This window comes from Panthera onca, chromosome C1 (genome assembly GCF_046562875.1).
Source record: "Panthera onca isolate mPanOnc1 chromosome C1, mPanOnc1 haplotype 2, whole genome shotgun sequence".
In the NCBI taxonomy this organism is placed as follows: domain Eukaryota; kingdom Metazoa; phylum Chordata; class Mammalia; order Carnivora; family Felidae; genus Panthera; species Panthera onca.
Window position 1 is genome coordinate 187,904,105 of NC_138346.1, and position 26,601 is coordinate 187,930,705.

The window sequence follows — 26,601 nt, forward strand, 5'->3', positions numbered from 1 at the left end:
AAACATAGTCAATGATATTGTAATAGTGTCCTATGGTGACAGAGGTAGCTACACTTGTGGCAAGCACAACATAATGTGTAGAGATGTTGAATCACTATGTTGTACACCTGAAACTATGTCGTGTGTCAACTATTCTAAAAAATAAAATAAAATAAAATGAGAGTATGACCAAAAATAGTGTTAAAACCTTTTAAGAAATCATGAAAACACATAATAGTTTAATAATTGTATCATATTTCTTTAAAAATATTAATAAAAACAATTTAAAATCTTTTAAACCCTAAAATATAGACATTGAGATGTTAACAGTAATTATCTCCAGGTCTAAGGAGATAAGTAGACTTCACACCCAAGGTAGAGCCCAACATGGGGCTTGAACTTACAACCCTGAGATCAAGACCTACACAGAGATCAAGAGTCAGACACCCACCCAGGCACCCCCCTCATTGTCTTCTTTTTGTTTGCATCTGTTTTATAAAAGTTTAAGAATAAATATTATATTACTTTTGCAGTAAAGAAAACAAGCAACAAACTGAGGAAAAGATATCTTCAATGCATGTAACAAACAAAGAAGCAATACCCAAAATATATAATAAACTACAAATCAAGAAAAGGCAAACAATATCTCATATTCACTGAACATTTACAATTTGTTTTTCACTATGACAAGTGCTTGACATGTATTGTCTCATTTAATCCTTCCAACAAACTTCTGACGTCTATACTATTTTCTTCCTATTAACAGATGAGGAAACTGAGATTCAGAGAAGTTAGGTACCTTGCCCATCACCACTGAGTTAGTAAAGGGTAGGGCTGGGATTAGAACACAGTAGTCTGAGTCCAGAACTTACTACCCAGTACTACCAAGAATCTTATGAAAAAATGCTAAATTCATTAGCAATCAGGGAATTACAAATGAAACAAAAAAATGATTTTTACCACTTTCCATCCATGAGATAGGTAGCAAGTTTAGGCTGTTTGAGATAGATAAGTAGTATCAAATGTTGATGAGAACTGGAGGTGTGTATCCATATAATTATTTGGAAGAATAATTTAGGAGTATCTAGTAAACTTGAAACTGCTTTGATCTACGATCTATAATGCCAAGTCCATCACTATATACAAATCCTAGGAAAACAGTACTTACAATGGAGAAATGTTCAAAGAAAAATTGGAAAATAAATCTTCAACAATATAGGATTAGGTAAATGAGAAGTGTTATATTTAAATGCTCACTGCAAAGAATGAATTAGGCTTGTGTATATTGAATGGGTAGATGTCAGAAACAGGATGCTGAATTATAGTGTTTTCAGAATAATATGGATATCATGCTACCATTATAAATTTTCAAATTCATGCAAGAACAATTCTATGTGTTGCTTATGGATGCAATTGTCTGTAAGCAAAAGTTTAAAGTTTAAAACTACATGGAGTAGACCTCAGTTTAATGATAGTGGTTGACTCAGAGGAGCTGGGAATATTCAAAGGGCACTTATTTTTTAGATTTATTTAATTATCGAGAGAGAGAGAGAGAGAGAGAGAGAGAGAGAGAATGAATCCCAAGCGGGCTCCACACTCAGCACTGAACCCAACACGGGGCTTGATGCCACAAACCATGAGATCATGACCTGAGCCAAAATCAAGAGTCAGATGCTTAGCTTACTGAGCCACCCAGGCACCCCAACAAGTGTTTATTTGGGATTTGGAAAAATGGGGCCTTTGTTATTTTATTTCTATTACTTCTCTTTGTGAGTCTCTGCCTCTTTCTCTCCCTTTCTCTCTATATAGAGGTAGAAATATGCATACAGATATATAGAGGTACATATACACATGTTTTTATTTTATGAAATACATATAGTATTTATTTTCTCAAAATAAAAGTGAGATTTAAATAGTAAAATCAGATAAGAGTATCAGAAGCTGAGTCCAGGTCAAATAAATTATTAGCCACATTGTTACACAGATGTGTGTAAAATAGTTCTAGCTTGGAATTTATAGCTCCTAGTGCAAAAAACAATGTTAATTATTACTTGTAAGTGCATGTCAGACAGTAATGCAAGACTGTGCTTCCGTATGATCTGTCTACTCTTTACATGATTTTTATCCCAAATCCTCTACACTGTAGAAAAGCATGTGTGCATGTTAAACATTTGACTGTGATCTGATTGAACTGACAGAAATTTCCAGAGGGTGAAGAGAGAATCCAGGAAAAGCAATAAAGCGATGGCCTTGAACCATGACATAGTCATTGTTGTCCGTGACTCTGGGCAACTCTGAAACATCCTGGGTCACTGAGATGCCCTTCTGTTACCAAATACATTCAGAAAGGCGCCCTTTACATCTTTGTTCCGGAGGCTGTAGATGATGGGGTTGAGGAAGGCAGAGACAACATTGTAGAACAGAGCTAGCTTCTTGTCCCGCTTTGGGTCATACCAGGAGCCAGGCCTCATGTACATTATCATGGCTGGCCCATAGAACATAATGACCACAGTAATGTGGGAGGCACATGTGGAGAAAGACTTGAGCCTCCCATGGGATGAGTGGATTCTTAAGATGGAGGCAAAGATGCAGACATAAGAGACCAGGATGAGGGAGAATGGGACCAAGAGCAGGGTGAAACCCAAGATGAAGTCCAAATGGTCATTGAAGGATGTGTCTGCACAGGCCAACTTTAGGATGGCAGGGACCTCACAGAAGAAGTGGTTTATCTTGTGGGGGCCACAATAAGGCAGACGCATGGTGAAGACAGTGTAGATCAGGGCCCCAGCTATGCTAATGGCCCAACAGCCTGTGACCATCTTGATACAAATGGAGCGGCCCATGAGCAAGGGATAGTGAAGGGGGAAGCAAATGGCCACATACCTGTCATAGGCCATAATGGCATAGAGCACACACTCAGCAATGCCCAGGACCAAGAAGATGAACATTTGGGCTACACAAGCTCCCCAGGAGATGGTTTTCTTTGGACACACCATATTAATCAACATCTGGGGCATGGTGGTAGTGACATAGCTCATGTCCACCAAGGAGAGGATGCTGAGAAAGAAGTACATGGGTGTGTGGAGGTGTGAGTCCATGTAGATCAGGGTGATGATGAGTCCATTGCCCAGAAGAATGATGAGGTAGAGGAGAAGGAAGAAGGAGAACAGGGCTATTCTGACCTGTGACTCACTGGAGAAACCAAGGAGGATGAACTCAGATACAAAGCTGTGGTTCTCCTTGCCGAGGCTCTGCATAGTGATCTGTCTATTAAGGAGACAAGGACTTCCCTGTTCTGTCCTTGGCCTTGGGGGAAGGAGGACACAGTTGACAGAAGCTGAGTCATACACACATAGCACCTTGCACAGTAGCTCTCATGGATTTCATCAAAACTTTGTTGAGTTGGATACAAAGGGAAAGAAAGATGGGCAGCTCTCTCACTGGCAAGTAAGTCAGGAGATCTGGATTCATACCTGTAATATTATATAGGATGCCCGACTGCCCACCGGTCCTTCTCTGGAAACTATCCTCACCCTTAGAAGGCAAGGCATTAGGTAGCCATGTTTGTAGCAGGGGACCTAGCCAACCCCTGGCCACTGCTGAATTCTATCAAGGGTGTACACCTGCCCCAGTCTGGAGGGCAATTCTCTGAGAATTCAAAATGACAACACTAGAAATCTATGTCAGTGAGCTGTGGGTGCCTGAGGTACTAACAACCAGAGTCGGTGTGGTGGTAGCCAAAGTTACAGGGGAGTCAACACTATAGAGAAAAAAAAGTGGACATCTTGCAGAAATGATAAAGAGTGGACATTCTGGGCAGCAGAGAAGAGACCTCACAGAGAAGAGACCCCAGTCACTGAGAGCATGACTCTGGCTCCTGACTTGCTACCTCCAGTTCCCCCTTTGTTTCCTGTGCTTGGATACCTGTGGGATTTTCTGTTGAATCCTTACAAACCCCATGACCACATTTTAAATTCAGCTCTTCTTGAATGTCCCAGGGTTGTCACTTACCCAGCTGTGTGACCTTGGGCAACTACCTTCACTTCCATTGGCCTCAGTCATCCCACCTGTTAGAGATGAAACATCTGTGGTACAGAGTAATGGCAAGGAGCATATAAGATTCTGTATGTCAAGACATTTGGCAAAATATAAAACACTAGACAAGTAAAGGGGTTAGTATAAGTGGAGTGAGTCTGGAAATCAGAAGAACAAAGGGCTGGTCCTAACTCTGTCCTGGATTTGCTATGTTCATAGCCCCATTTATTTTTATTTTTATTTTTATTTAAAGAGAGAGAAACTGGGGAACAGAGAGAGAATGAGAGAGAATCTTAAGCAGGCTCCATACTCTGTGTGGAGCCCGAGGTGAGGCTCAATCCCACAACCCTGAGATTATGACCTGAGCCAAAATCAAGAGTCAGACCTCAACCGACTGAGTAACCCAGGTGCCTCAACAGCCCCCTTTTTAAGTGAGGCTGTTGGACTTGCCCACTCCAAAGGAAACTTCCAGCTCTGCTATTCTTTGATACAGAAATACCAGCCTGGAGCCCTGTGATTGCATCAGTGCCATGAACACCACAGGGAAGGTTGAGCTGGGAAGTCAGCTGAACAGGATTGTGATTGCAAGAGATTCCTTCTGGGAGTTGGAGACATGAGGCCAGAGCAGAGTACACAGAGCATAGATAGACTTCGTGTCCACAAACCTGAGTCTTGTAGCCTCTTTACCTGCTCCTAAGTCACTTAGACTCCAGAGTCCCATATTCTTCATCTGTAATACCTCCTCCATAGTGGAGGTTGTGTGAAATATACCTGGTCTATTGACAGTGCTCCACAAAAGGGAAGGATTTAGATAATGGGCAACTGAGTGGAAGGAGCAGAGAGGAGCTATCCTGGCATTTTCAAGTATCTGAGGCTTCAGAGGACAGGGCTGAAAACACAATTGTGAGGACTGATTGCTACAAGGTGCTGGTGGGAATCTGGAAGGTGGGAATGTTGTTTGAGGCTGTTTGGGCAAAAGAAGATGGTATGATGGTATGTGCAGAGCTTTAGGGAATACCAGGAATTGGATGAAGAAGAAAGAGGGCTCCTATCAGGAGTGGTTGTGAAGGAGAGAGAAGGGAAGCTCAGAGTCTTAGACATTGAGGGGAAACTTCCAAGTCATAAGAACTGGTCAGCAGTGCCAGGCCAACCCCAAAGCCGGATGATGAGGGCTGCAAAGGAGGAGGAGATAACATTCTTCTTTCCATCTGTCCATACCCCAGACTGGGCTTTTTCAGGGGCTGCTTCCTGGTCCCCTTCCTAGTCCACCCACCAGCCACCAGTACTGTTTCATCTGTTATGCCCTTTCTCATGGTTCCTTAGCCTGGCATTTAAGGGCTCTCCCATCTGATTCTAACCAATCTTCAAGTCTGCGATTCACCAATACCTAAATGAGACTTCTGAGCCATGATATTAACAGCATGGTTACCAAAAGGATCATAGTCTGGGCAGCTGGGGGGCCCTCCTATCTGAACTACAGATCTTCCAAGGTACCGGCTTTTTCAGTACCAGCCATACATGCCATGTGGATCTGTATCTTGCTTCCCTCAAGCTGTTTATCTGCTGAGAATGCCTTCTATAACCCTTTTTGCTTCTCCACATCCCCCCTACCTTCACAGCTCAGCCTGGGGTTTCTTCTTACTCAACTATCTAGCCTTGTAGATCTTGCATATTTTGTTCCCAGCCAGGCTGTGGGCAGAGGCTATATCTCTTCAAGATCTCTCCACAGTATCTAGCAGGGACTGCAGACTGCTTTGGGAGCCTGTTCCAGTGCTGGGTCTCTGGCTGCATAGCCTGCCAGGTTCTAACCACTATGCCTACTGCCTCTCTCAAAGGACCCATGAAGAAATTATTACATCAAGCCCTCAGGCTAGGAAAACGCCATATTCATACCCATTCTCCTTTCTCCACCTGCCAACACTTATCTGTCCCTTCCTGGCCTCTGCTCTTTGGGTGCAGAAAAAGGAAGAGAATGCCTTGTCAGGGGCCCCAGCACACATGCTGGGCATGGGGCTGGTATGGTACTCCTGAGAGGGACTTGTGCAAGGCTAGAAAGTGCACTGGAGATCCCACTCCTGTTCAGTGAGGGCAGGCACTCCCTACACTTCTCACCCAGTGAGCTGGACAGAGAAGACTGGGCTCCTTTGTCACTCTTGGGGGTGCCCATGGAAGGAAACCCTCCAACCCTTCCCTTAGTCCCAAGTACAAATGACCAGCACCCTGTTCTTCTGCTTGAGTAGCCTCCTTCACTCCTGTGGCCCCAACAGCCTGCTTTCTCTTGGTCTCATACAGTATAGAAGCAGTTCACTCCTTCACCTTAGCACTGTGGCCCTTCAGGGGACACCTCATCCTCTCTTAAGTGTGCTGAATGCAGAGCAGTCCTGGAGGGAGGTGCTTCCAGCTGGCAGACACAGAGGTCCTCTTTGCATTAGCATGGGTTGGAGAGTGAATTTCTGATCCCTAGTAAGCCCTGAGGATTCTCTGTCCATGCTGATAAATGCAGCACAGAGCCCCTGGGCTGGATAAAAGCCTCAGCCAGGGAGTTTAATGCCACAAGACACTTTGGGCGTGGCCCCTGGAGCTAGTGAGCTGGGCATCCTTCTTAAGTTTCCACTGGGGACTGAAACTTCTCCCAACTGAGACTCAGAGGAGGGAGGAGTCCTATGGCTGAGCTGCCACATCTCTGTATGACACAGTGATAGTACTCATAAGATGTGTTTGTTTCCTTCCAAAGCATGTGTGTGTGTCTTTATGTCCTCAAGCATCTTATCCACGGCCGCATGCCTAAGGCTTGGGTGTGGATAACATAAATGCTGCTAATACCTCCTAGTGTCTTTGTCACTGCCATTTATTGAACTCTACTATAATCCAATGCCACAGATCTCCTTGTTGGGTAAATGCTACCAACCCTATTACTGTAGCAATAATTGCCTACTACTGAACACTCACTTTTATCAGATGGTACACTGGGCACTACACATAATCTAACTAGTCCTCACAACAAGGTCAGTAAGCCATTTGATAGTAGGAGTATAAGAGAATTAAGTGGCTTGCTCATACCTCCTAGTAGATAAATTACATAGTCTGAATTTTAACCTAGATCTGCCAAATTCCAAATCATTCTACTGTAGCATCTCTATGACCAAGGTGAAGTTCTGGTTTACAGGGTGTGTACAGTCAGGCTGTAGAGTGTCTATAAGGCTGGATGTAGGAGCCAGGTGGTCAAAGGCCAGGACAGATGTACAGTCTTTCTCAGATCCACTTGGAAGATACTCTCCAACTAAGTTCTCTCTTGGGTCCATCTAGAATTCCAGGAGAGAAAGGCAGAAGACTGGCTTAGCCTCATTAAGTGGTGCAGGACAAGGCTCACTTGAAAGGAACATGCCTCATGGATGGGAGGCACTGACCAACTATGAGAGATGGTGTAATCCAGCAAGGTATAATTCAAATTCTGAGGGGTGCAGCAATGAAGGTGAAGTTCAGGGCAAAGCCAAATCCAGTTTGGGCACTGGGGGACTTGAGGCCAATGGGGAATACCTTTATCTTGCTAGAAGACAGTGATGAGGAATCCAGGTCAAGTGATACTTAGAGGTCAAGGTTGTTTGTCCACAGGACACTGGATGAGAACTGAGGGGCAGGACTGGATGGGGCCTGGTAACTGGGATGGGTCCCAAAAAGAGCAAGTCCCCCTAAGGGACAGGTTCTCAAGGCCAAGACCAAAGAAGTCTTGTTAATATATTTAGAGCACAAAGTTGGACAAGCCAGCAGCTGAACAAAACTGGATGTTATCTCAGATCTATTGCTTGGGTTCCTAGAGATGCAGCACATTTATCCAAACGGCATGGATTTTTAGGGCCGACAAGTCTCAGTTACAGTGCTTGGCTCCATCGGTGGGGAGATAGGTCAGGCAAAGATGGGATTGGGTAGGGTGATCTCATATACTCGTTTTCACGGAACAGTTCTGGTTTATTCCTGTTGTAGATCAATTAACTCCTTTCATTATTTTAAACACTCCCTTTTACTCTCAAAATGTGTCTGACTTTGGGCTTTATGTGGTCTCCTAGATTAGGGGCCTGACATGGGGCAGCCATACCCAGGGCACAGGAAGCAGATGTTGCACGGTATAGTCATAGATTTTGATGTATTTTCTCTCATGACTATTTATCCCTACATCATTCCCTTCCCCAGGCTTAGGTTCTGAAATCCCAGAAGACACAGAGCCAATGTTTGTTGTGTAACACAGGGGGAAAGAAGGCCAAACAGATTGGTGGTTGAAGGCTGTCTCTACCACTCTCTAGCCACATGGCCTTGGGAAAATCACTTCCTCTATCCGAGCCTCATTTTCATCATATTTGGAACAGAAAGCAATACTCTGAGGGTTAAGGAGGTACATGTAAGTGTGAGCACAGGTTTGGGTACACAGAAGGGGCTCAGTCAGTGGCAGATCCCATCCTGACAGCAATAAGTGAGCAGTATGAAGGGTCAGGTTAGATCTTCCCCAGCTGGGGGCCAGAACACCTGTAGTGGGGGCAGGAGCCCAGATGCCTACAAGCAGAATGGAGGCCCCTGCCCACATCACACTTCTCAAGCAAGAGGGAGGGAAAGGTGCCTGTGTAGTGGTAATTTCCTCCCTCCCTAAAAGAGGATGAACCTTTGGAATCTGGGATTCTTGGGACCTGAAGCTCAACGTTCAAGAGGGGACTGCACATCCATAAATGACTAAGCAGGTAAGGGAGTTTGTCTAATGTGCCAGGCAGTGCTGTGCCAACCACTTAATGGTTGTCTCATTCAATCCTGGTTGTGGTTCAAATCCCAGTCTTCTCTCTACTAGTAACTCAGGCAAGTCATTTAACCTTTTTAAGCTTCAGTTTCTTAAACTGTAAAATTTGGATAATAATATGAACTTCACATGTTTTTTCTGAGGACTAAGTGAGATGAAGTGTTTAAGCACCTGACACCATGAACACAGCATGTGATCGAGGGATGGGAGAAGTCATTGTCATCATGATCATGATCATTACTGTTCCTCTTAAGCCAACAGCTGCAAAGTGGTCCACATGGGGCTGGAGTCCAGACCCATGCCCCTCTGGCACCTGTTCCTTCCAGTACACTTCCTGCCTCTCAACTTAGTCTCTTTTCACCTGACACTTGGCCATGATGTATTGTTGGCTTGCATTTGTTGAAATTTTGTGAAAAAATTTTGCATCTGTGTTCATGAAGGATATGGTTCTATAGTTTTCTTTTCTTGTAATATTTTTGTTTGGCTTTCATGTCAGGATGATGCTGGCTTTACAGTAAGTTGGGCACTATTCCCTTCTCTTCTATTTTCTAGAAAAGTTAGTGCAGACTTGGAATTATTCTTTCCTTAAAGGATTGGTGGAATTCACAAGTGAATCCATCTAGTTCCGGAATTTTCTTTGTGAAAAGGTTTTAACTCCACACTCAGTGTTTAAAATGGACATGTGGTTATCAGCTTACCTACTTCTTTTCCAACGAGGTTTGGTTCGTTAATGTCTTTCAACAAATCTGTCCATTTTATGTAAGTTATTGAATTTATTGGAATAAAGTTGTTCGCAATGTCTACAGAATCTTTTTAATATCAATGGAGTCTGTACTGGTGTTACCTTTCTCATATATGACGTTGGAAATCTGTGTTTTATCTTCTTTTTTCTGATTAGTCTATCAGACCATTACCAATATTATTCATCTTCTCTAAAAACCAACAAACCAGCTTTTGGTTTTATTGATTTTCTTCATTGTTTTCTGTGTTCTGTTTCATGGGTTTCCTGATCTTTATTATTTCCCCTTTTTTGCTTACTTTGAGTTTAATTTGCTCTTCTTTACCTAGACGCTTAAGGTAGAAGTAGAAGTCATTGATATGAGATTTCTTAGTTTTTACGGTCATGTTATCAAGTTTACTAATCTTTGTAATCCCATCCAGTGCTTTTCTCATGTAACATATTATCGTCTTCGTCTGTAGAAGTTAGATTTATATCTTTCTCATTTCTCCTTAATATGCTCAGTCTTTCCTGTAGCTTTATAAACACATGGAATATAGATATAACTTAAAACAATTTTTAATGTGTATTGGATTTTGAGAAAGAGACAGAGTGCAAGTGGGGGAGGGACAGAGAGAGGAGGAGACACAGAATCCAAAGCAGGCTACAGGCTCCAAGCTGTCAGCACAGAACCGGACATCAGGCTTAAACCCATGAACCATGATATCATGACCTGAGCCAAAGTTGAATGCTTAACCCACTGAGCCACCCAGGTGCCCCTAGATATAACTTTTTAATGTCCGTGACTACTTATTCCATCATCGGTGTTACTCCTCAGTCGGTTTTAACTGAGTGATTTTTCTCATGGTGGTTCATATCTTCTCAGTTCAACATTCCTGGTAACTTTTTATTGGATGCCAGACATTTTGAATCTTACCTTACTGAGTGTCAGATATTTTTGAATTCCTGATGAATATTCTCAGGCTGCTTTTCTAGAATGTAGTTACTTGTAGACAGTTTGATTCTCTTGAATTTTGGTTTTAAGTTTTGTTGGGCAAGACCAGAGCAGCACTTAGTCCAGCAAGTGAGAACGGGAAATATCTCTGGCCCTGAGAGAGCTCTGAGAATGGTTCCATCTAGCCTTTCCATTTGTCTTCCCCCTTCCCCATCCTCTGATGCTTTCTTCACACATATACACTAATCAGTGCTCATCTGAGACTTGCACAGGACCCTATGCAGACCTCCAGAGCTCTCTTTTTCCTAGTACTCTGCTCTGTGAACTCTAGCCACCTTGGCCTCCGTCTCACTCGGTTTGGACAGCTATAACTGAGTAGCATAGACTGGGTGGATTAAACAACAAACATTTATTTCTCATAGTTCTGGAGGCTCAAAGTCTGAGATCAGGGTGCTAGCATGGTCGGGTTCTTGGTGAGAGCCCTCTTGCTGGCTTATGAATAAGTCCTTTCTCCTTGTGTCCTGATATGGTGGACACAAACTATCTCCTGTCTCTTTCTCTTTTAATAGGGCATTACTCTCATCATGAGAGCTCCACCTTCATCACCTAATTACTTCCCAAAGATCTCACCTCCAGATACCATCCTATTGGGGGTTAGGATTTCAACATATGAACTTTGAGAGTACCCAAACATTCAGTCTAAAGCAGCCACCCAGACTCTCAACTCTATCTCTTCTGTCCAGGGAAACCATGAGCCTCCTCTATGTCCTCGCTTCCTGTGGCAGCCTGGTAACTTTGTGAGCAGTAAGCTGGGACAACTGCAGGGCTGGACCCATTGCTTTTCCTCTGTCAAAATCACTGTTCTTTGTTGCCTGATGTCCAATGTCTTGGAAAACATTATTTCATGTATTTTGTCTAGGTTTTTAGTTATTACAGGTGGGACAGTAATTCTGGTCTCTGTTACTTCATCTTGATTGGGAATGAAAAGTCTTAAACTGGCGTCTCTTTTTTTAAAATTTTTTAAAAAATGTTTATTTATTTTTGAGAGAGAGAGACAGAGTGTGAGCAAGGGAGGGACAGGGAGAGAGGGAGATACAGAATCCAAAGCAGGCTCCAAGCACCAAGCTGTCAGCCCAGAGCTTGACATGGGATTCAAACTTGCAGACCATTAGATCGTGACCTGAGCCAAAGTCAGACACTTAACCAACTGAGCCACCCAGGTGCCCCTAAACTAGTGTCTTTCTACTTTGTAACTAACTCAACTCAACAAATTTCTTGTGCCAGGAAACCAATATAATATGGTGATATACAGTTTGGTATCATCTATAATAGAAAAAAAATAGGACTAAAACTACATATCCAACAATAGGTGAATAATTCCTTGACAATAATGGTTACAAAGAATATATGGGTAGATGGTAAAAGGGTTAGCAAATAATACTAAGTTTTTTAAAAGATAGATACTTAATCCATTAGGATTTGCATACAAACCCCAGAAACCCCAACTTACAGTGGTTTAGACATATAGGAATTATTTTTCTTCACCGAACAAGAAGTCTTGAGGCAAGACATTACTCATATTAGTTCACAGCTGGATAGTGTTAGTGGGAGAACACATGTGATTCTCTGAGCCTTTTCCTTACAGTCTCAAGATGACTTGCCCAGTTGCAGACATGGCATTTGTATTCATGGCGATAGGAAGGGAGTTTTAGGGGGAGGGGTTGTATCACTGTCATTCTATCCCTTTTGTTAGGAAAAGAAATTTTTTCACAATAACTCCTCAGCTGAGTTTCCCTTGTGTTGCACTGGACAGGACCAAATTATGTGACTGCACCTCACTAAAAGGGATTCTGGGAAAGGAAGAAATAGCACTGTCATTTGGGCTTGGACCATTCATGAGGTATTGACTGCCTCAAACAATCATTGGCAGCAAGAATGTGGTTCTGAGAGCGAAGAAGGGGGAATTGGAGAGTCAACCAAGTAGCATCTGTCACAATAAAATTGTATGTAAAGTGTGATATGAATGAGATAAGAAAAAAGAAGACACTATCATGTACACACAGAATAAATTAGAGAGAAACATCTAGAAGCCATTAGTGACATCGAAGGAACTGAATGGTAATTATTTTCTTCTTTCTACCTTTCTATGTCTATGAAATTTCTCTGATGAACATGGGTTACTTTTGTAATTCAGAAAACAGAGAAGACTCTGTCAGGGATTGTTCCAGATATAAAGGAATCCACAGTAGAATGGCCTCTTGACTGAGAACAGGAATCACTATTTCCCACTCAGCTTCTACCACCTTGTAGCTCAGAATCTGACTGTGGAAGTCTCAGAATCAGGACTCCTGGAAAGCCTGCGGCCCAAACTGGGGGAATCAGAAAAGCTTAGGGCAGACTCTATCCCCAGACGAGAGACTTGGGTGGTCCTGGCTTGTGATCCTCCCCCACCCCCAAGCAGTGTATGGTAGAGGCACTTTACGATATGGCAGACCTACATTGGGATCCCGCTGCCTCCAACTCATCCAATGCCTTGGGTAAGTCATTTCTCTTCTCTGAACCTCAGTGCCCTTGTCGATACAGTGGAAATAACTTGCTTCTTGGAGAATTACATGAAACAATGCCTGTGAAATACTGGGCACACAGGAGGTATTTAATAAATGCTGGCCCCTTTCCCCTTTTCTTTCCCTAGCCCCAGGAGAATGTATGCCTAGCAGAAGCCCCTGAAGAGCCTGCGACCCTCAAAAGTGCTGCTCTGGGGTCTAGCGTTCATTAGCCAACCACCTCCCACTGCACATGAGACTGCCCTTCCCCCCTGAGATGTCTCAGCACTTCCTGCCTCTGGTCTGCCTTGTGCCTGATCACAATACTGGGACCAGCACTGGTTAGGAACACAGCCTGTGTGGTCAGACAAAACTGCGCTCAGTGTCCCAGCTCCACACAGGCTCCTTAATGCTCTGAGTCTCCATTTCTGTATTTGTAAAATGGTGATAATCATGCTGCAAAGGTATCAAATGGCTGGTCCATAATGACTACACAAACCCATACCCAAACAAAACCCAATAGCAGGTATTATTATGATTTAGGGAACACAGCTACATTCTACAGAGAGGAAGCAAGGGCTCTGGAAAGCTAAATGGCTTGTCCAGGTCACAGTGACTAAGTCTGTCTGACTGCAAATCCCTGGGTCTTCTGTGTACCAGTTGCTTCCCCAGAGGTTGCTCATTGGAGCCCTTAGGTGCTGAGCAGAAGGGTGGGGCCTTCCCTGTGCTGTGAGTGTGAAGCATCTGCTGGGGGTGCCTCCCCACATTAGAGATGCTGGGTATGACAGGGTTCCAGCTTGGGGAAAATGGGCTGATCAGAGCATGAGGGCTTATCAAGAGCAAGGAAGGCAATGCAGACAGCCCCACGTACCCTCACAAGGAAAAGTAGGGCAGGTAAGGGCTAGCACATTGTAACACAAACGGGGGATTCTGGAGGAGAGAGGAGGCTGTGGTGAGAGGCAGGAGGGTGGAGGGGCAAAGAGGTATTTAAGAGAACACAACACTGATATCAGAAGTACTTGCTTTTAGTTCAGTACAAGGATTTCCTGAAGGGCAGTCAAGGCTATGTAAGCTTCCTTGAAAGGTAGTGAGCCTCCTGTCCTTGGGAGATTATGAACAGGAGATGGAGCATCCTTTGCCAGGGAGGCTGCAGAGAAAATGTGTGTCCTGGCAGGGATTAAATTCTCCAAGATCGCCTCCAGTCCCAATGTCTGGTGAATGTCTGAAGTTGTCCAGAGCAGATGTGTGGGGTGTTGTTGAGGGCTCAGGGAGGGGAGGGACTGGCAATCCAGAGCATATGATAGCAAGATTCAGAGCCTGCTTGCTCTGGACTCCTGCCCAACCCCACCTTCAGGCACCTGTCGAACTGGGACTGGGATTGTCCTCCCTGGCTGGGAGGGCAAGATCAGGCTTGGGAGTGCCATGGGCTGGGGCAGGGTTTTACTCTGAAGGCGGCATCTGCCAGCAGTGCTTGGGGAGGCTGTATGTTTCTGGCTTCCATGCTCAGTGTGCTCTGGCAAGAGGGGGTGAGTGAAGGTGGAAGCCTCCCAGCACAGCTGCCAGGGACCCCTGAGGGCCAACACCTGCTCCCTGCGGCCAGGCTCCAGGTTCCTCTCTGACCTGAAGATTCTGTCTTCACTTTCCATCCCTTTCCAGTCTAGTGATACTCTTTCCTGCCACTGTGGTCCTCTGTCTCCTTGTCTGTCCATCTGTGTACACTGATTCTTCCTGATTTGCTTCTACGTCTCTGTTATGCCCAGTGTGGGTCTCTGGTCTATGCCCTCATCCATCCTTGCTGCCCTTAGATAAGGAGCTGCCACTTCAGACCCCTACTCACACCTGCTCTGTCTTCAGTCTCTCAGGATTCTCTGGATCCCACCAGACTCCCATGGCTCATCCCACCCATCCCCTGGTACAGCAGACTCCAGGCCCTCAGAGAAGGCCCTGATTACCCTCATGCCCCACAGCAATGCTCTCTCCTCTTTCCATACAGCATGGAGGCTTCTGGAGGCTGATTGATGCAGTAGAAGGAGGACATGTGGGGAAGGGCCAGCTCTGGCATCACCTGCCTGTCTGCTGACCTCTCATCAGGGTGCTCATTCTCCTCCTAAAGCTCGTTGGGAGGACAGAGACCATGGGAAGGAGAGCAGAGGGGATGCATGGGCTCAGGCAGGGTCACTATATGGCTGTGTCACTGTGAGCGGAGCAGGCAGCAACATCCTTAGGAGCATGGCTGGCATTGTTGCCTCCCTGCATCTGTTTGCCCTCAAGGGCTGTCTGCCCCAGCTTCACTCACCCTGCTTTCTGGCCATGGTTTCTGCTCTTCCTGTCCCCTTTCCTTTCAGCTTCCACCATGGAGGAGGCAGGAAATGAGAAAGCAAGTGAGAAAATAATTGGTGAGGAGAAAACAGGAGAATCTGTTTCCAGGTGGGTCAGTCCAACTACATTCTTGCCAGAAATGCTCACAGAGGCAGTTATGAGCCCAAGTTATGAACCCAGGCTCTGGAGTCGGCCGAAGCTGTGACTCTGGGCAAGTTGTTTCTCCACTCTCCTCACCTGTAAAATGGGCACAGCAATAGCACCCACTCGCAGGGTGGCTTTTCCTGTTTCCTACAGCAGGTGTCTGTTCTGATCAGAGGGTGCCAATATTTATTATTAAATCTTTCAGCTATCACCCCAGCTACAATGCATGTAAAACATGTATTACAGCGTGTGGCACACAGTGAGTTGCTCAAACAATAACAACACTAATATTTTATTATATTAAATTATTATTCATTATTACATAGTTTTGTACATGTATACATATATGACATAATATATATTATTAGTTATTACATTAGTTATTAAATTATATTATTTAAAATAATATTATGGTTTTTATTATTTATTAAGAGTTGGAAGAAACAATAGAGGTTCATAACACTTGGTGCAAGCTTTCCCAATCTTTTTCCCTCAACCTACTTGTGCCCTGATTTTTCCCAAGGAGATTCGTGAACTCCAGACACAGGTAATTTTCTTCAGATCTCTGATAAACTGGAAAGAAAAGTGTAGGGAGAGAGGCAATGCCTGTAATCTCTTCTTCTCTTTTTTATTTTTCTGCTTCCCAAGGTCTCTCGGTCTGTAGATCATTCAGCAAGCAATTATTAGGTCTTACTATGCTGGGCTCAATATTAAGTAATGAGATTACAGCGGAAAACCGGAACATTGTGCATTGAGGCTGAGCTGCTCATAGGGCTGTGTCTGACCTGCAGAATTTCCCAGTTTGCTTCGGCTCACGTTGAACTAGCATAGAGTCCAAGGTGACCTGCTGGGTTCCAGGAGTTACTCTGTGACAAGCTCCTACTATGACCTGCGATTTATCTCCTTCCTAGGTCTGTTCTCTGCACATGGCATCTTGGGCCACGGGGATGCTTTCTGTGTCAACCCCTGCAGTGGCCAAAGAGCCCTTCAAAGTGTCAGCCCAGCAACTGCCTTGGAGCCTGGTGATCAAAACAAAGTCTGACTTTGAGGAGTGAAGCCAGGGTATTTGTCTAACTATCTTAGACTTTTCCCAGTAGACAAAGGAGCCACTGAAGGATGGAAGAAGTGGCCGAGTCAGAGTTTTGTTTTAGAAAGAATGCTCTGAGGGCTAGGGTAGGGTATGGGCTGGGCAAGTACCCAGCTGGAGGACAGAGATGAAATTAGGTGAGAGACAGGTGCCAGTGTCTGAACCAGACAGTGGCAATGGGGTAGGAGAGGGTTGGGTAGACGTGAGAGGCATCTTGGAGGTGACAACAATAGAACCTGGAATCAGAAAGGATGTAGGGGGATGGCAAGGGAGCTGAGGAGATTTCCTGAGGTTTCTGACTGGCATGACTTCGTTCACCTTAAAAATGCCATCACTGTGTGTGTGTGTGTGTGTGTGTGTGTGTGTGTACGCACTCATGCATGCACACATCTATACCCATACATCATAACATTAAATTAAGCCCAGCACAAGATTCTCTGCCTTTTGTTTTGCCTTTCCCCCTAAGAATCAAAAACAGAAAACATTTGAGTAAATTGAGGACTCAGATTAGTTTGCTTCTGATTAGCTATGGTTTTGCTACACATAGGAAACCTGATCACTGCTGCAGAATGAGTGATACTCCATTTTCCCCATATATTCCCTCTCTGAGCCTCAGTTTCTCATTTGTGAAGTGGAGATAATGACGTCTATCCTATACATCTCACAGAGTCATCATGAGGCTCAAAGAGGGAGTGAATGTCAAGATATATTGTCAGCTACAGCTCAAAATCCAAATTCTATATTTTTGACCCAAATAGTGGAACAGAGGCCAGGCTCAGGCTCATCACGATAGATAATAATGTCTGCCTTTGTTCTTCCTCACATGGGGCTTCTGGTTATAATCACTGAGAGTCAGGCAATTTTTCTTCCCAGGAAAAAAATGTTTTGCCCTCAAGACAGTCAGGGGAAGAATGATGGGGAACCAGGGGTTCAGGGAGCCTGCATTTCTGACCCAAGATCCTGGTTATGGGACAGTATCCTTGGGCACACTTTGCTGGTTTATAGACAGCTCATTCCAGTTGCCCTCAGCCTCCCTGCATGGATCAACCAGATTAAACACTCTTTAACATAAGACTATTAAAGAGTCAGTCCATTCATCAACTGTGTGCAAAAAATTAGAAGTAGAAATGGCAGCACATTTTCCCACCATTGGTCCCAAGGTAGAATATTCCCATCTTGGGTCCTTAGGAAACTTCCTCTCAGGAAGAATTTGGCTTGCAAGATAGGTATTTTTTTTCCTGTTTTACAGTGAGGAAACTGAGGCTTAGGAAACAAACTAGCAGCCCAATGTCACATAGCAAGTAAAGCCAGAGCTAAGATTCAAGCAGAGCCCACTGTCTCTACCTTATTCCTTTTTTCCCTGGGGAAAGAATGTGACTTACAAAGACTCTTTCATGAAAGGTAGAAATTTAATAAAAATAGGCATTTTCCAGCTATCTGACAGCTATTGAATAATGTCTGTGAAGACTCTGGAAAAGTGCTTAGCATATAGGAGGTCCAAAGTGTGTGCAGTCCTTCGGTCAAAGTCAAGAAACCATCTGATGTATTGAATGTATAGCAGGCTCTTGTACAGACTTATTCATGGTGCTCCAAAGGAGAATAAGAAGATTAGAGAACAAGTAGGGTTGGTTGGATAAATTGGTGCCAGGAAAGGGAAACACTGACACCATGAAGATTACTCCTGTTCCTAAGAACCAATGATACACATGACATCACTTTGGTGAGGCTGTCCTTTCCCTGTTCTCTGTGAAGAAGCTGAGGCTCAGGGAAGTTAAGTTGAGAAAGAGCTGAGAGTGAGTAAGAAGCTAAAAGAAAGAATGGGATACTGGCTGTTGTGGGGAGAAGTGACAGAAGGTGGGCATCTGGGACAGTGAAAATTGACTGTAAGCTTCAATTTTGGTGGGGTACTTCTCAGGAAATTTGCTTGCATAGCTCCAACCTGAATCTCAGTCCTGTGTGTGGAGAACCATCCAGGAATGCAGTTAACATTCACCATGCACCTACCCCATGGTAGGCCTTTCGTGTGGTGCTTTTCATGACAAAATATCACTCCTTGGTATCATATATCATGGATATCATATTCTTGCAGCAAACTTGTAGCAAGGAGACAACTACTCTCTAATTTTGTACTTGAGGAAGTAGTCTCAAGGGGGCAAGGGTGTCGGGTAAAGGACTTGCTCAAGGCCATTCACTCAGTCAACTATAGAGCCAGGACTTAGAACTCAGTGAGCCTTCTAACATACCATGGCCTGGGGAGGGGCCAGTGGGTAGTCAGAGAGATGGCCCAGCTCAGGCCAAACTGAAGGTAAAATTAAAGTGGAAAATAAATTAATGTCTTCAGTAGGACATCTTCTTCTTCATAGGTCTCCTGAGAGTAGTGGCAGTGGCCCAAGAGCAGGTAAAATAGACAGTCATGGTGTCTAATCATAACTGGACACTGACCACTACTACCACAACCCCATCAGTAACTCTCACCTTGGTGCATAGCTTAGCTAGTTCTCTGTCTGAATTGGTTCCTTTCTTTTTCATTTAGAAGTAGAACATGATGCAGGAGACTAACCAGTCCTTTGTGGCTGAATTCATCCTTCTGGGCTTCTCCTTCAACCCCAGCACCACTCCTCTGCTCTTCTCAGCCTTCCTGATGACCTACCTGCTGATTATTCTGGGAAATGGCTTAATCACCATCCTCATCTGCCTGGATTCACACCTCCACACACCCATGTACTTCTTTATTGGCATCCTTTCCATATTAGATGTGGGCTATACCACTACACCTGTGCCTCAGATGTTGGCACATCTAGCCAGCCAGAAGAAGACCATCTCTTTTGCCAGCTGTGTGGCCCAAATGTACATTTTCTTGGTGCTAGGCATCATGGAGTCGTGGCTCTTTGCCATGATGTCTATAGACAGGTACGTGGCCATCTGCCACCCACTCAGGTACAAGGTCATCATGAGCCCATGGTTATGTGGAGTAATGGTCATTTTCTGTGGACTCTGGGGTGTCATTTCTGCTCTTGTCTACACTGTTTTTGCCATGCGTCTGCCATACTGTGGCTCCAACAAGATCAACCACTTCTTCTGTGAAGTTCCTGCAGTCTTAAAGCTGGCTTGCGCAGACACCTCAGTCAATGACTGGGTAGACTTCATTCTTGGCTTTACTGTCATCCTGGTCCCACTCTCCCTCATTCTTGTCATTTATGTCAACATCTTCATTGCCATCTTGAGGATCCGTTCAGCCCAGGGGCGACTGAAGGCCTTCTCCACTTGTGCCTCCCACATCACTGTGGTCACTATGTTCTGTGTGCCAGCCATGGTCACGTACATGAAGCCTGGCTCTGAGGCTTCCCTGGAAGAGGACAAGAAGTTGGCCCTGTTCTACAATGTTATCTCTGCTTTCCTCAACCCCATCATCTACAGCCTCCGAACAAGGACATACAGAGGGCTTTCCTCAAGGTGACAGGCTGGGGCAGGGCCTTCCAGGGAAGGACAGCTGGGGAACAGAGAAGCAAGACTCATGATGCACAGTCAATGCCCTAAACATTCATTTGCATGACCCAGCAACACCAGGACACACACAGCCCTGGCCCCAAATCTCAACTCTCTACAGCTGGTGGCAGACAGCCCATGATTTAACTGACAGACTAGTCACTATGACGTATCTTCCAGATACATCAGTCTTTCAGCTTCCTTTTGTTTTAAAGTCTCAACAGGTAACAAAAGAAGGGGCATCCTAAGCCATTAAGTCTATTATCAAGACAAAAGGAATAAGCTTTGGGGTATGCCCTGTGGCTGAATCTTGAGAAAGTTTCATTACCCTACAGGAACTGCACACAAGGTGTTAGGTTAGCTGGAGGGAAGGGCAAAGGCACTGACATTGGAGGATTCCTGGACCTGGAAGGAAGAATAAAGTAAATGTCATTGCAGTGACTTGGGGGTGTGGTGTACTTGTTTTGGACATGCAGATTGGAAACAAGCTGGGATCCCTGGAGGCTAACTGCATTTGGTCCCAATGACCTCCCCCTGAGACTTATTTCAGGTCTCTCTGTTCCTCCTTCCCTCCTTACAAGTCAACTGGACTTCTGTCTTTGCCATTTCAGGGCTCCACATATGCTCTTTTTTCTCTCCTCACCCTTAACTCCACCCTACCTCCATCCTATCCCGTTATGCTATTATCTCCTGTTCATCCATCAGATCTTGGCTTAAACTGTGGCTCCTCAAAGAAGTCTTTTACTGAGCTCCCAGAGTGAGCATTCCAAAGCACCCAGTACCTCTCTTTCATAACAAAGGCATGCGGTTCAACTTATGAATTCTCTGCCAGATAGCAACTTCCATGAGGCAGGACCATGAGTATTCAGTTGATCCCTAGGATCTAGTCCCATGCTACCCACATACTGGCCTTCAACAGGTATTTTATGAATGAAGGAATAGACACTTCACAGGAAAAGCCAGAGAGGGAAGACAAAACCAGTAAGTGATAGAGTTATTGAATTAGGACTAGCAAAATGTAGGAAATAGTGGCAGGTACAAAAAGGAGAGGATATAAAAAGGAGTAATGTTGTTCAGCTACAATCATATGGAAAAAAGTTTGCTTTCATTATTAATAAACATGGATTGAATAAGTGGGATATCATTTTCCACCTATCAAACTAGCAAAATAAGAAAAATGGTGATACTCAATTCTGGGAAGGACACCCACACTCATTGCTGAAAAGATTATCCTTGGTTCTACCCTTCTAGAGCAGTGCCTTCCACATAGTAGGTACTCAATAAATCTGTTATATGGAGAGTATAATACTAATAATCATGCCTCTATGCATTAAACATTTATGTACCAATACGGTTGTGAAAAATTTATATATAAATTAATTCATTTAATAAAAATATATATCATGAACCTTTACAATATTTATATGCTTGAGTCCAGAAATTTCACTTCTAGGACTTTGTCCTAAGAACAAAATCAGAAATGCAGACCAAGTTGGATCTAAAAATATGTTCATCAGAGAGCTATTGGACACAACCATAAATACAACATATCAACTCGACTACATGCTATTCAATCGATACCATATATCATGTTTTGAAGCAATATTTAGTTACATTGAAAAGTGTGATATAATGTTAGGTAGAAAAAAGTCAAGTTATAAAGTTATGTATATAAGGTTAATCCAACTTTTATAAAATACTCCTACATTTGTTTATAAAACCCTGAATGGATATATGTTAACATGTTAACACAAGATATCCCCAGGGAGTAAGACAGTAAGTGATTTTTATTTTATTTCTTGCTTTCTCTACTTTATAAACTTTCTACAATCAGTATATATTATCTTTATAGGGGAAAGAAATTAAGATGACTTGAGAAATACTTATCCTGTCAGAGAAAAGAAAGTTAGCTATGACACTGGCACCATTCATTCATTCATTCATTCGTCAAGCGTTCATTGATGCTTACTATCTGGCAAGCCCAGTGCTGGGCCCTGTGGGTGCAGACATGATAATCTAAGTCCCAGTCTAGTGGTGAGAGACAAGTATAAGACAAGGATGCCATAAGGTACTAACTGTGATGTTCCAAGCTCTGAGGAAGTGATGAGGCCATATTTTTGCTGGGTGCTAGAAGCATGAGTAGAAGCTTGATAAATGGAGAAGAGAGCAGAGAGCAGGGGCAGGGGATCCCAGACAGAGGACACAAGGTATTGAAAGCCTAGAGACATGGGATTATGAAGAATGGGCAAGATGGCTGGGACCCAGACCCAGGCAGGGGAGAGAAGATATGACAGATAGGGCCTGGCATGCTATGGTAAAGAGCTTCAAGTTTCCCTTCTAGACAAGTATTTACCAAGGACTGTTACCTGGAACTTTGGTCCTGTGAAACATTCTGTGAGGAAAAGATTTCTTGTCCAAATAACCTCAGAGACACTGATCTCCTCTTCATGCTTCTCAGTGCACAATATAGGATGTTAGACTCTGAGAAGACCAATGGATAGATAGACGAACAACTAAAAACAAGGAAAACACCTATGCTAATTCCACTTAACACAATATTTACCAAACTTGTTGGATCACAGAGCTTTTTCCTCTTGGAACATTTATTAGTCAAAGAAACTAGAATTTTCTAAAAGTGTACTTTAAGAAGTGCTATTGGGGGCACCTGGGTGGCTCAGTCGGCTGAGCATCCAACTTTGGTTCAGGTCATGATCTCGCAGTTTGTGGGTTCGAGCCCTGTGTCGCACTCTGTGCTGACAGCTCAGATCCTGAAGCCTGCTTCAGATTCTATCTCCCTCTCTCTCTGCCCATCCCCCACTCACACTGTCTCTATCTCCTTCAAAAATAAATAAACATTAAAGAAAAATTTTAAATAAAAAAAAGAAGTGCTATTGTATGCATGGATGTATTTGAGGGTGGAAATACAGAAAAATATAAAGCCACTAAAGTATACTTCCAATGTCACCCCTCAGACTTAACTTTCTTAATATCTTTGTGTATTGCTTTATGTCTCCATGCACCATTTGTCACAGTTGAGATCACATGTAAATATTATTCTATAGCTTTTCATCATGGCCTATGTGTCTCACACATGTATTTTCCATAATTTTATTTCATCATGCTTCAGTTTCTGTATTTTCTTTTGACTTGCTTTCCAGTTTACTAGTTTTTCTATTCATCTGGGTCTAGTGTGCTGTGCAACCTAGAAATGTATTTTTAATAACAATTACATTTTTAACTCTAAAATCTTAATTTTAGGGGGTGCCTGGGTGTCTCAGTCGGTTAAGTGTCCAACTCTTGATTTCAGAGATCAAGCCCCATGTGGATCCTGCTTAGCATTTTCTGTCTCCTTCTTTCTCTGCCCCTCCTCTGCTCACACTCTCTCCCACTCTCTCTCTCAAAAATAAATAAATAAACATTTAATGGGAATTCAAGCTGGTGCAGCCACTCTGGAAAACAGTATGGAGGTTCCTCAAAAAACTAAAAATAGAACTACCTTACCACCCAGCAATTGCACTACTAGGCATTTATCCAAGGGATACAAGTGTGCTGTTTCGAAGGGACCATGAACCCCCATGTTTATTAGCAGCACTATCAACAATAGCCAGAGTATGGAAAGAGCCCAAATGTCCATCAATGGATGAATGGATAAAGAAGATGTGATACACACACACACACACACACACACACACACACACACACACACACAATGGAGTATTACTCGGCAATCAAAAAGAATGAAATCTTGCCATTTACAACTATGTGGCTGGAACTTGAAGGTATTATGCTAAGTGAAATTAGTCAGAGAAAGACAAAAATCATATGACTTCACTCATATGAGGACTTTAAGAGACAAAACAGACATAAAGTTGGCCAGAACATACCCTTATTATTCTTTTTATATCTGTGAGACCTGTGTGATAGTTCCTCTCTTCTAATAGTGATAATTTGTGTTTAATTTTTTTCTTCCTCAATGACCTAGAGATCTATCAATTTTATTGAACATTTCAAAGAATTACCTTTTGGTTTCATTGATTTTCTTTATAGTTTGTCCATTTCTATCTCACTGATTTTTTTTTCAGTTTATTTAGGTGGAAATTGAGATTTTTTAAAAAGGACCATTCATTTTTTCTAACATAAGGACTTAAAGCTATAGATTTTCTAAGAATTGGTTTAGTTGTAGCCACAGATTTTAATATGTTGGTTTTTTTGTTATCAGTCAGTTCAGAATAGTTTCTTATTTCCCTTGTGATTTCTTCCTTGATACATGAATTATTTAGAAATGTATTGTTTGGAGGCACCTGGGTGGCTCAGTCGCTTGAGCGACCAACTTTGGCTCAGGTCATGATCTCATGGTTTGTGAGTTAGAGCCCCACGTCAGGCTCTGTGCAGACAGCTCAGAGCCTGGAGCCTGCTTCGTATTCTGTGTCTCCCTCTCTCTCTGCCCCTCCCCCACTCATGCTCTGTCTCTCTCTGTCTCAGAAATAAACATTTAAAACAAAAAGAAATGTATTGTTTAACTTCCAATATTTGGGACTTTTCTAGATATCTTCTTTTATTGATTCTTAATTTAATTCTATTGTGTTCAAATAACATACTCTGTAAGATCTCAAAATTTTGAAGTTTTATAGCCCAATATATGGTCTATATTGGGGAACATTCTGTGTGCCCTTTAAACGAATGCTGTTTTGGGCTATAGTGATTAACAAATGTCAATTAGATTAAAAGAGTTGACAGTGTTGTTCAGATCTATGTCCTTGTGATTTTTGGTCAAATTGTTCTGTCAAGTACTATGACATGAGTGTTACAATTGCCACTACAGTTGTGAAATTGCTCCATTTTCACTTTATTCCTGTCAGTTTTTGCTTCATGTATTAGCTAAATGCACATTTACGATTATGCATTTTAAGATGCATGTGTGTTTGGCTGTGTGAAGTTTTATCTCACTAATATGTAAAATAATCTTTTTTTTTAGTATTTGCTTATTTTTGAGAGAGAGACAGAGTGTGAGCAAGGGAGGTACAGAGAGAGAGGGAGACACAGAATCCAAAGCAGGCTCCAGGCTCTGAGCTGTCAGCACAGAGCCTGATGTGGGGCTCGAACTCTCAAACCATGAGATCATGACCTGAGCCGAAGTCAGACATTTAACTGACTGGGCCACCCAGGCACCCTGTAATATGTAAAATAATCTTAATAAGACTCAGGCTCAAAAAAGTAACACATAAAAGACAGCCTATGAAAAAGATGACTTGGAAAAAGACTGAAATAGAAATGAAATTGTCTACAGCTTGCTTCAGTTTGGTTTTTTGAGATTTTCCCTAGCCCATTATGAGAACTAATGTCAAGGTCTAAGAATGATTACATTGATGTGAGTTTGGGTGTAGGCAGAGTTAAAACCTTTAACTGATGTGAAGCATTCTTTTCTCGTATAGTACAGTATGCTTCAGCTTAAAAGACTTGACTCTAGGGGCACCTGGGTAGCTTGGTTGAGCATCCAACTTTGCCTCAGGTCATGATCTCCCAGCTTGTGAGTTCGATCCCCACATTGGGGCTCGCTGCTGTCAGCACAGAGCCTGCTTCGAATCCTCTGTCCTCCTCTCTCTACCCCTCCCCAGCTTGTGCTCTCACCAAAATAAATAAATATTAAAAGAAAAAAAAGGCTTGGCTTTGGATGATCTTCTCTGTAGTATTCAGCTCTATTTGATGCTTCTTGTTTAAGATTTTATCTTCTCCTTTCCTCCTAAGCAAATGTTATGGAACTGAATGAATAGATCCTTATAGGTCAATGTAACCCTGGGCAGGCAAGCTGAGGTCCCCTATGGAGAAGACAGAAGGTATAAATAGCTCTGAAAATGAACTGTCTGGAAGGACAAAACTGCTCACCCTTATGTCTGGGTATAAATAAAAATTGTTCACTACAGAGCAACTGAAGTTCTTGCGGTGAGGGCAGGGGTTTCCAGATTCATGTTCAAAGTCAGAAAAAGAAGGAATATGTGTGCTGGGGAGGATGAGAGGTAAGATGCAGGGAAATTCTAAAATCCTATACCATTAAGTGAAGTTAATTCCATTTGAATATTTGGATTCAGGTTAGTAAATCTTAGCCTTCTATAGTGTTAAAGTTAATGAACATATATCTGTGTCCTTCTGCTTGACTGACATCTTAATTTAGTATCTCAGAGGCAACTCAAATTTAACATGTCCAAAAGGAAACTCATCACTGTTTACTTCAAACCTGTTCCTCTCATGAGTTTTCCATTTGAATAAATGGCATCATCATCCACCCAACAGCCCAAAACAACTGATGTCCCACATCCAATTAGTCTCTACTAAATCCCTTTGATTATCTCCAATTTGTCCCCTTCTTTTCATCCCTTCTATTCCTGGACAGTAAAGCCTAATAATCTCTCAATTGAACTCTTTTAATAGACTCCAATTGGTCTTCCTCCTTCCAGTTTTATTAGCCAAACTGGCTACTAATCTTTCAAAAACTCTAATCTGGCAATCCAATGGTATGCTGGTAAATATTTAACCATCAGCTCTCTGGGGAAAATAAAA

At 43.1% G+C, this 26,601-nt stretch overlaps 2 protein-coding genes across 2 annotated transcripts; one reads left to right on the top strand and one right to left on the bottom strand.

Annotated features, from left to right (window-relative positions):
• Positions 1-2,288: 2,288 nt before the first annotated feature.
• LOC132672262 (olfactory receptor 2A12-like) lies at positions 2,289-3,413 on the bottom strand. Its single transcript, XM_060624094.3, has one exon. The coding sequence runs from the start codon at positions 3,234-3,236 to the stop codon at positions 2,289-2,291; it is 948 nt and encodes a 315-aa protein (XP_060480077.3). The 5' UTR covers positions 3,237-3,413.
• A 15,201-nt stretch (positions 3,414-18,614) lies between these two features.
• Positions 18,615-21,057, top strand: LOC132672260 (olfactory receptor 2A12-like). Its single transcript, XM_060624090.3, is given in 2 exon segments — positions 18,615-19,979; positions 19,982-21,057. Coding segments are annotated over 2 exon segments (993 nt in total). The 5' UTR covers positions 18,615-19,102; the 3' UTR covers positions 20,098-21,057.
• Positions 21,058-26,601: the final 5,544 nt, after the last annotated feature.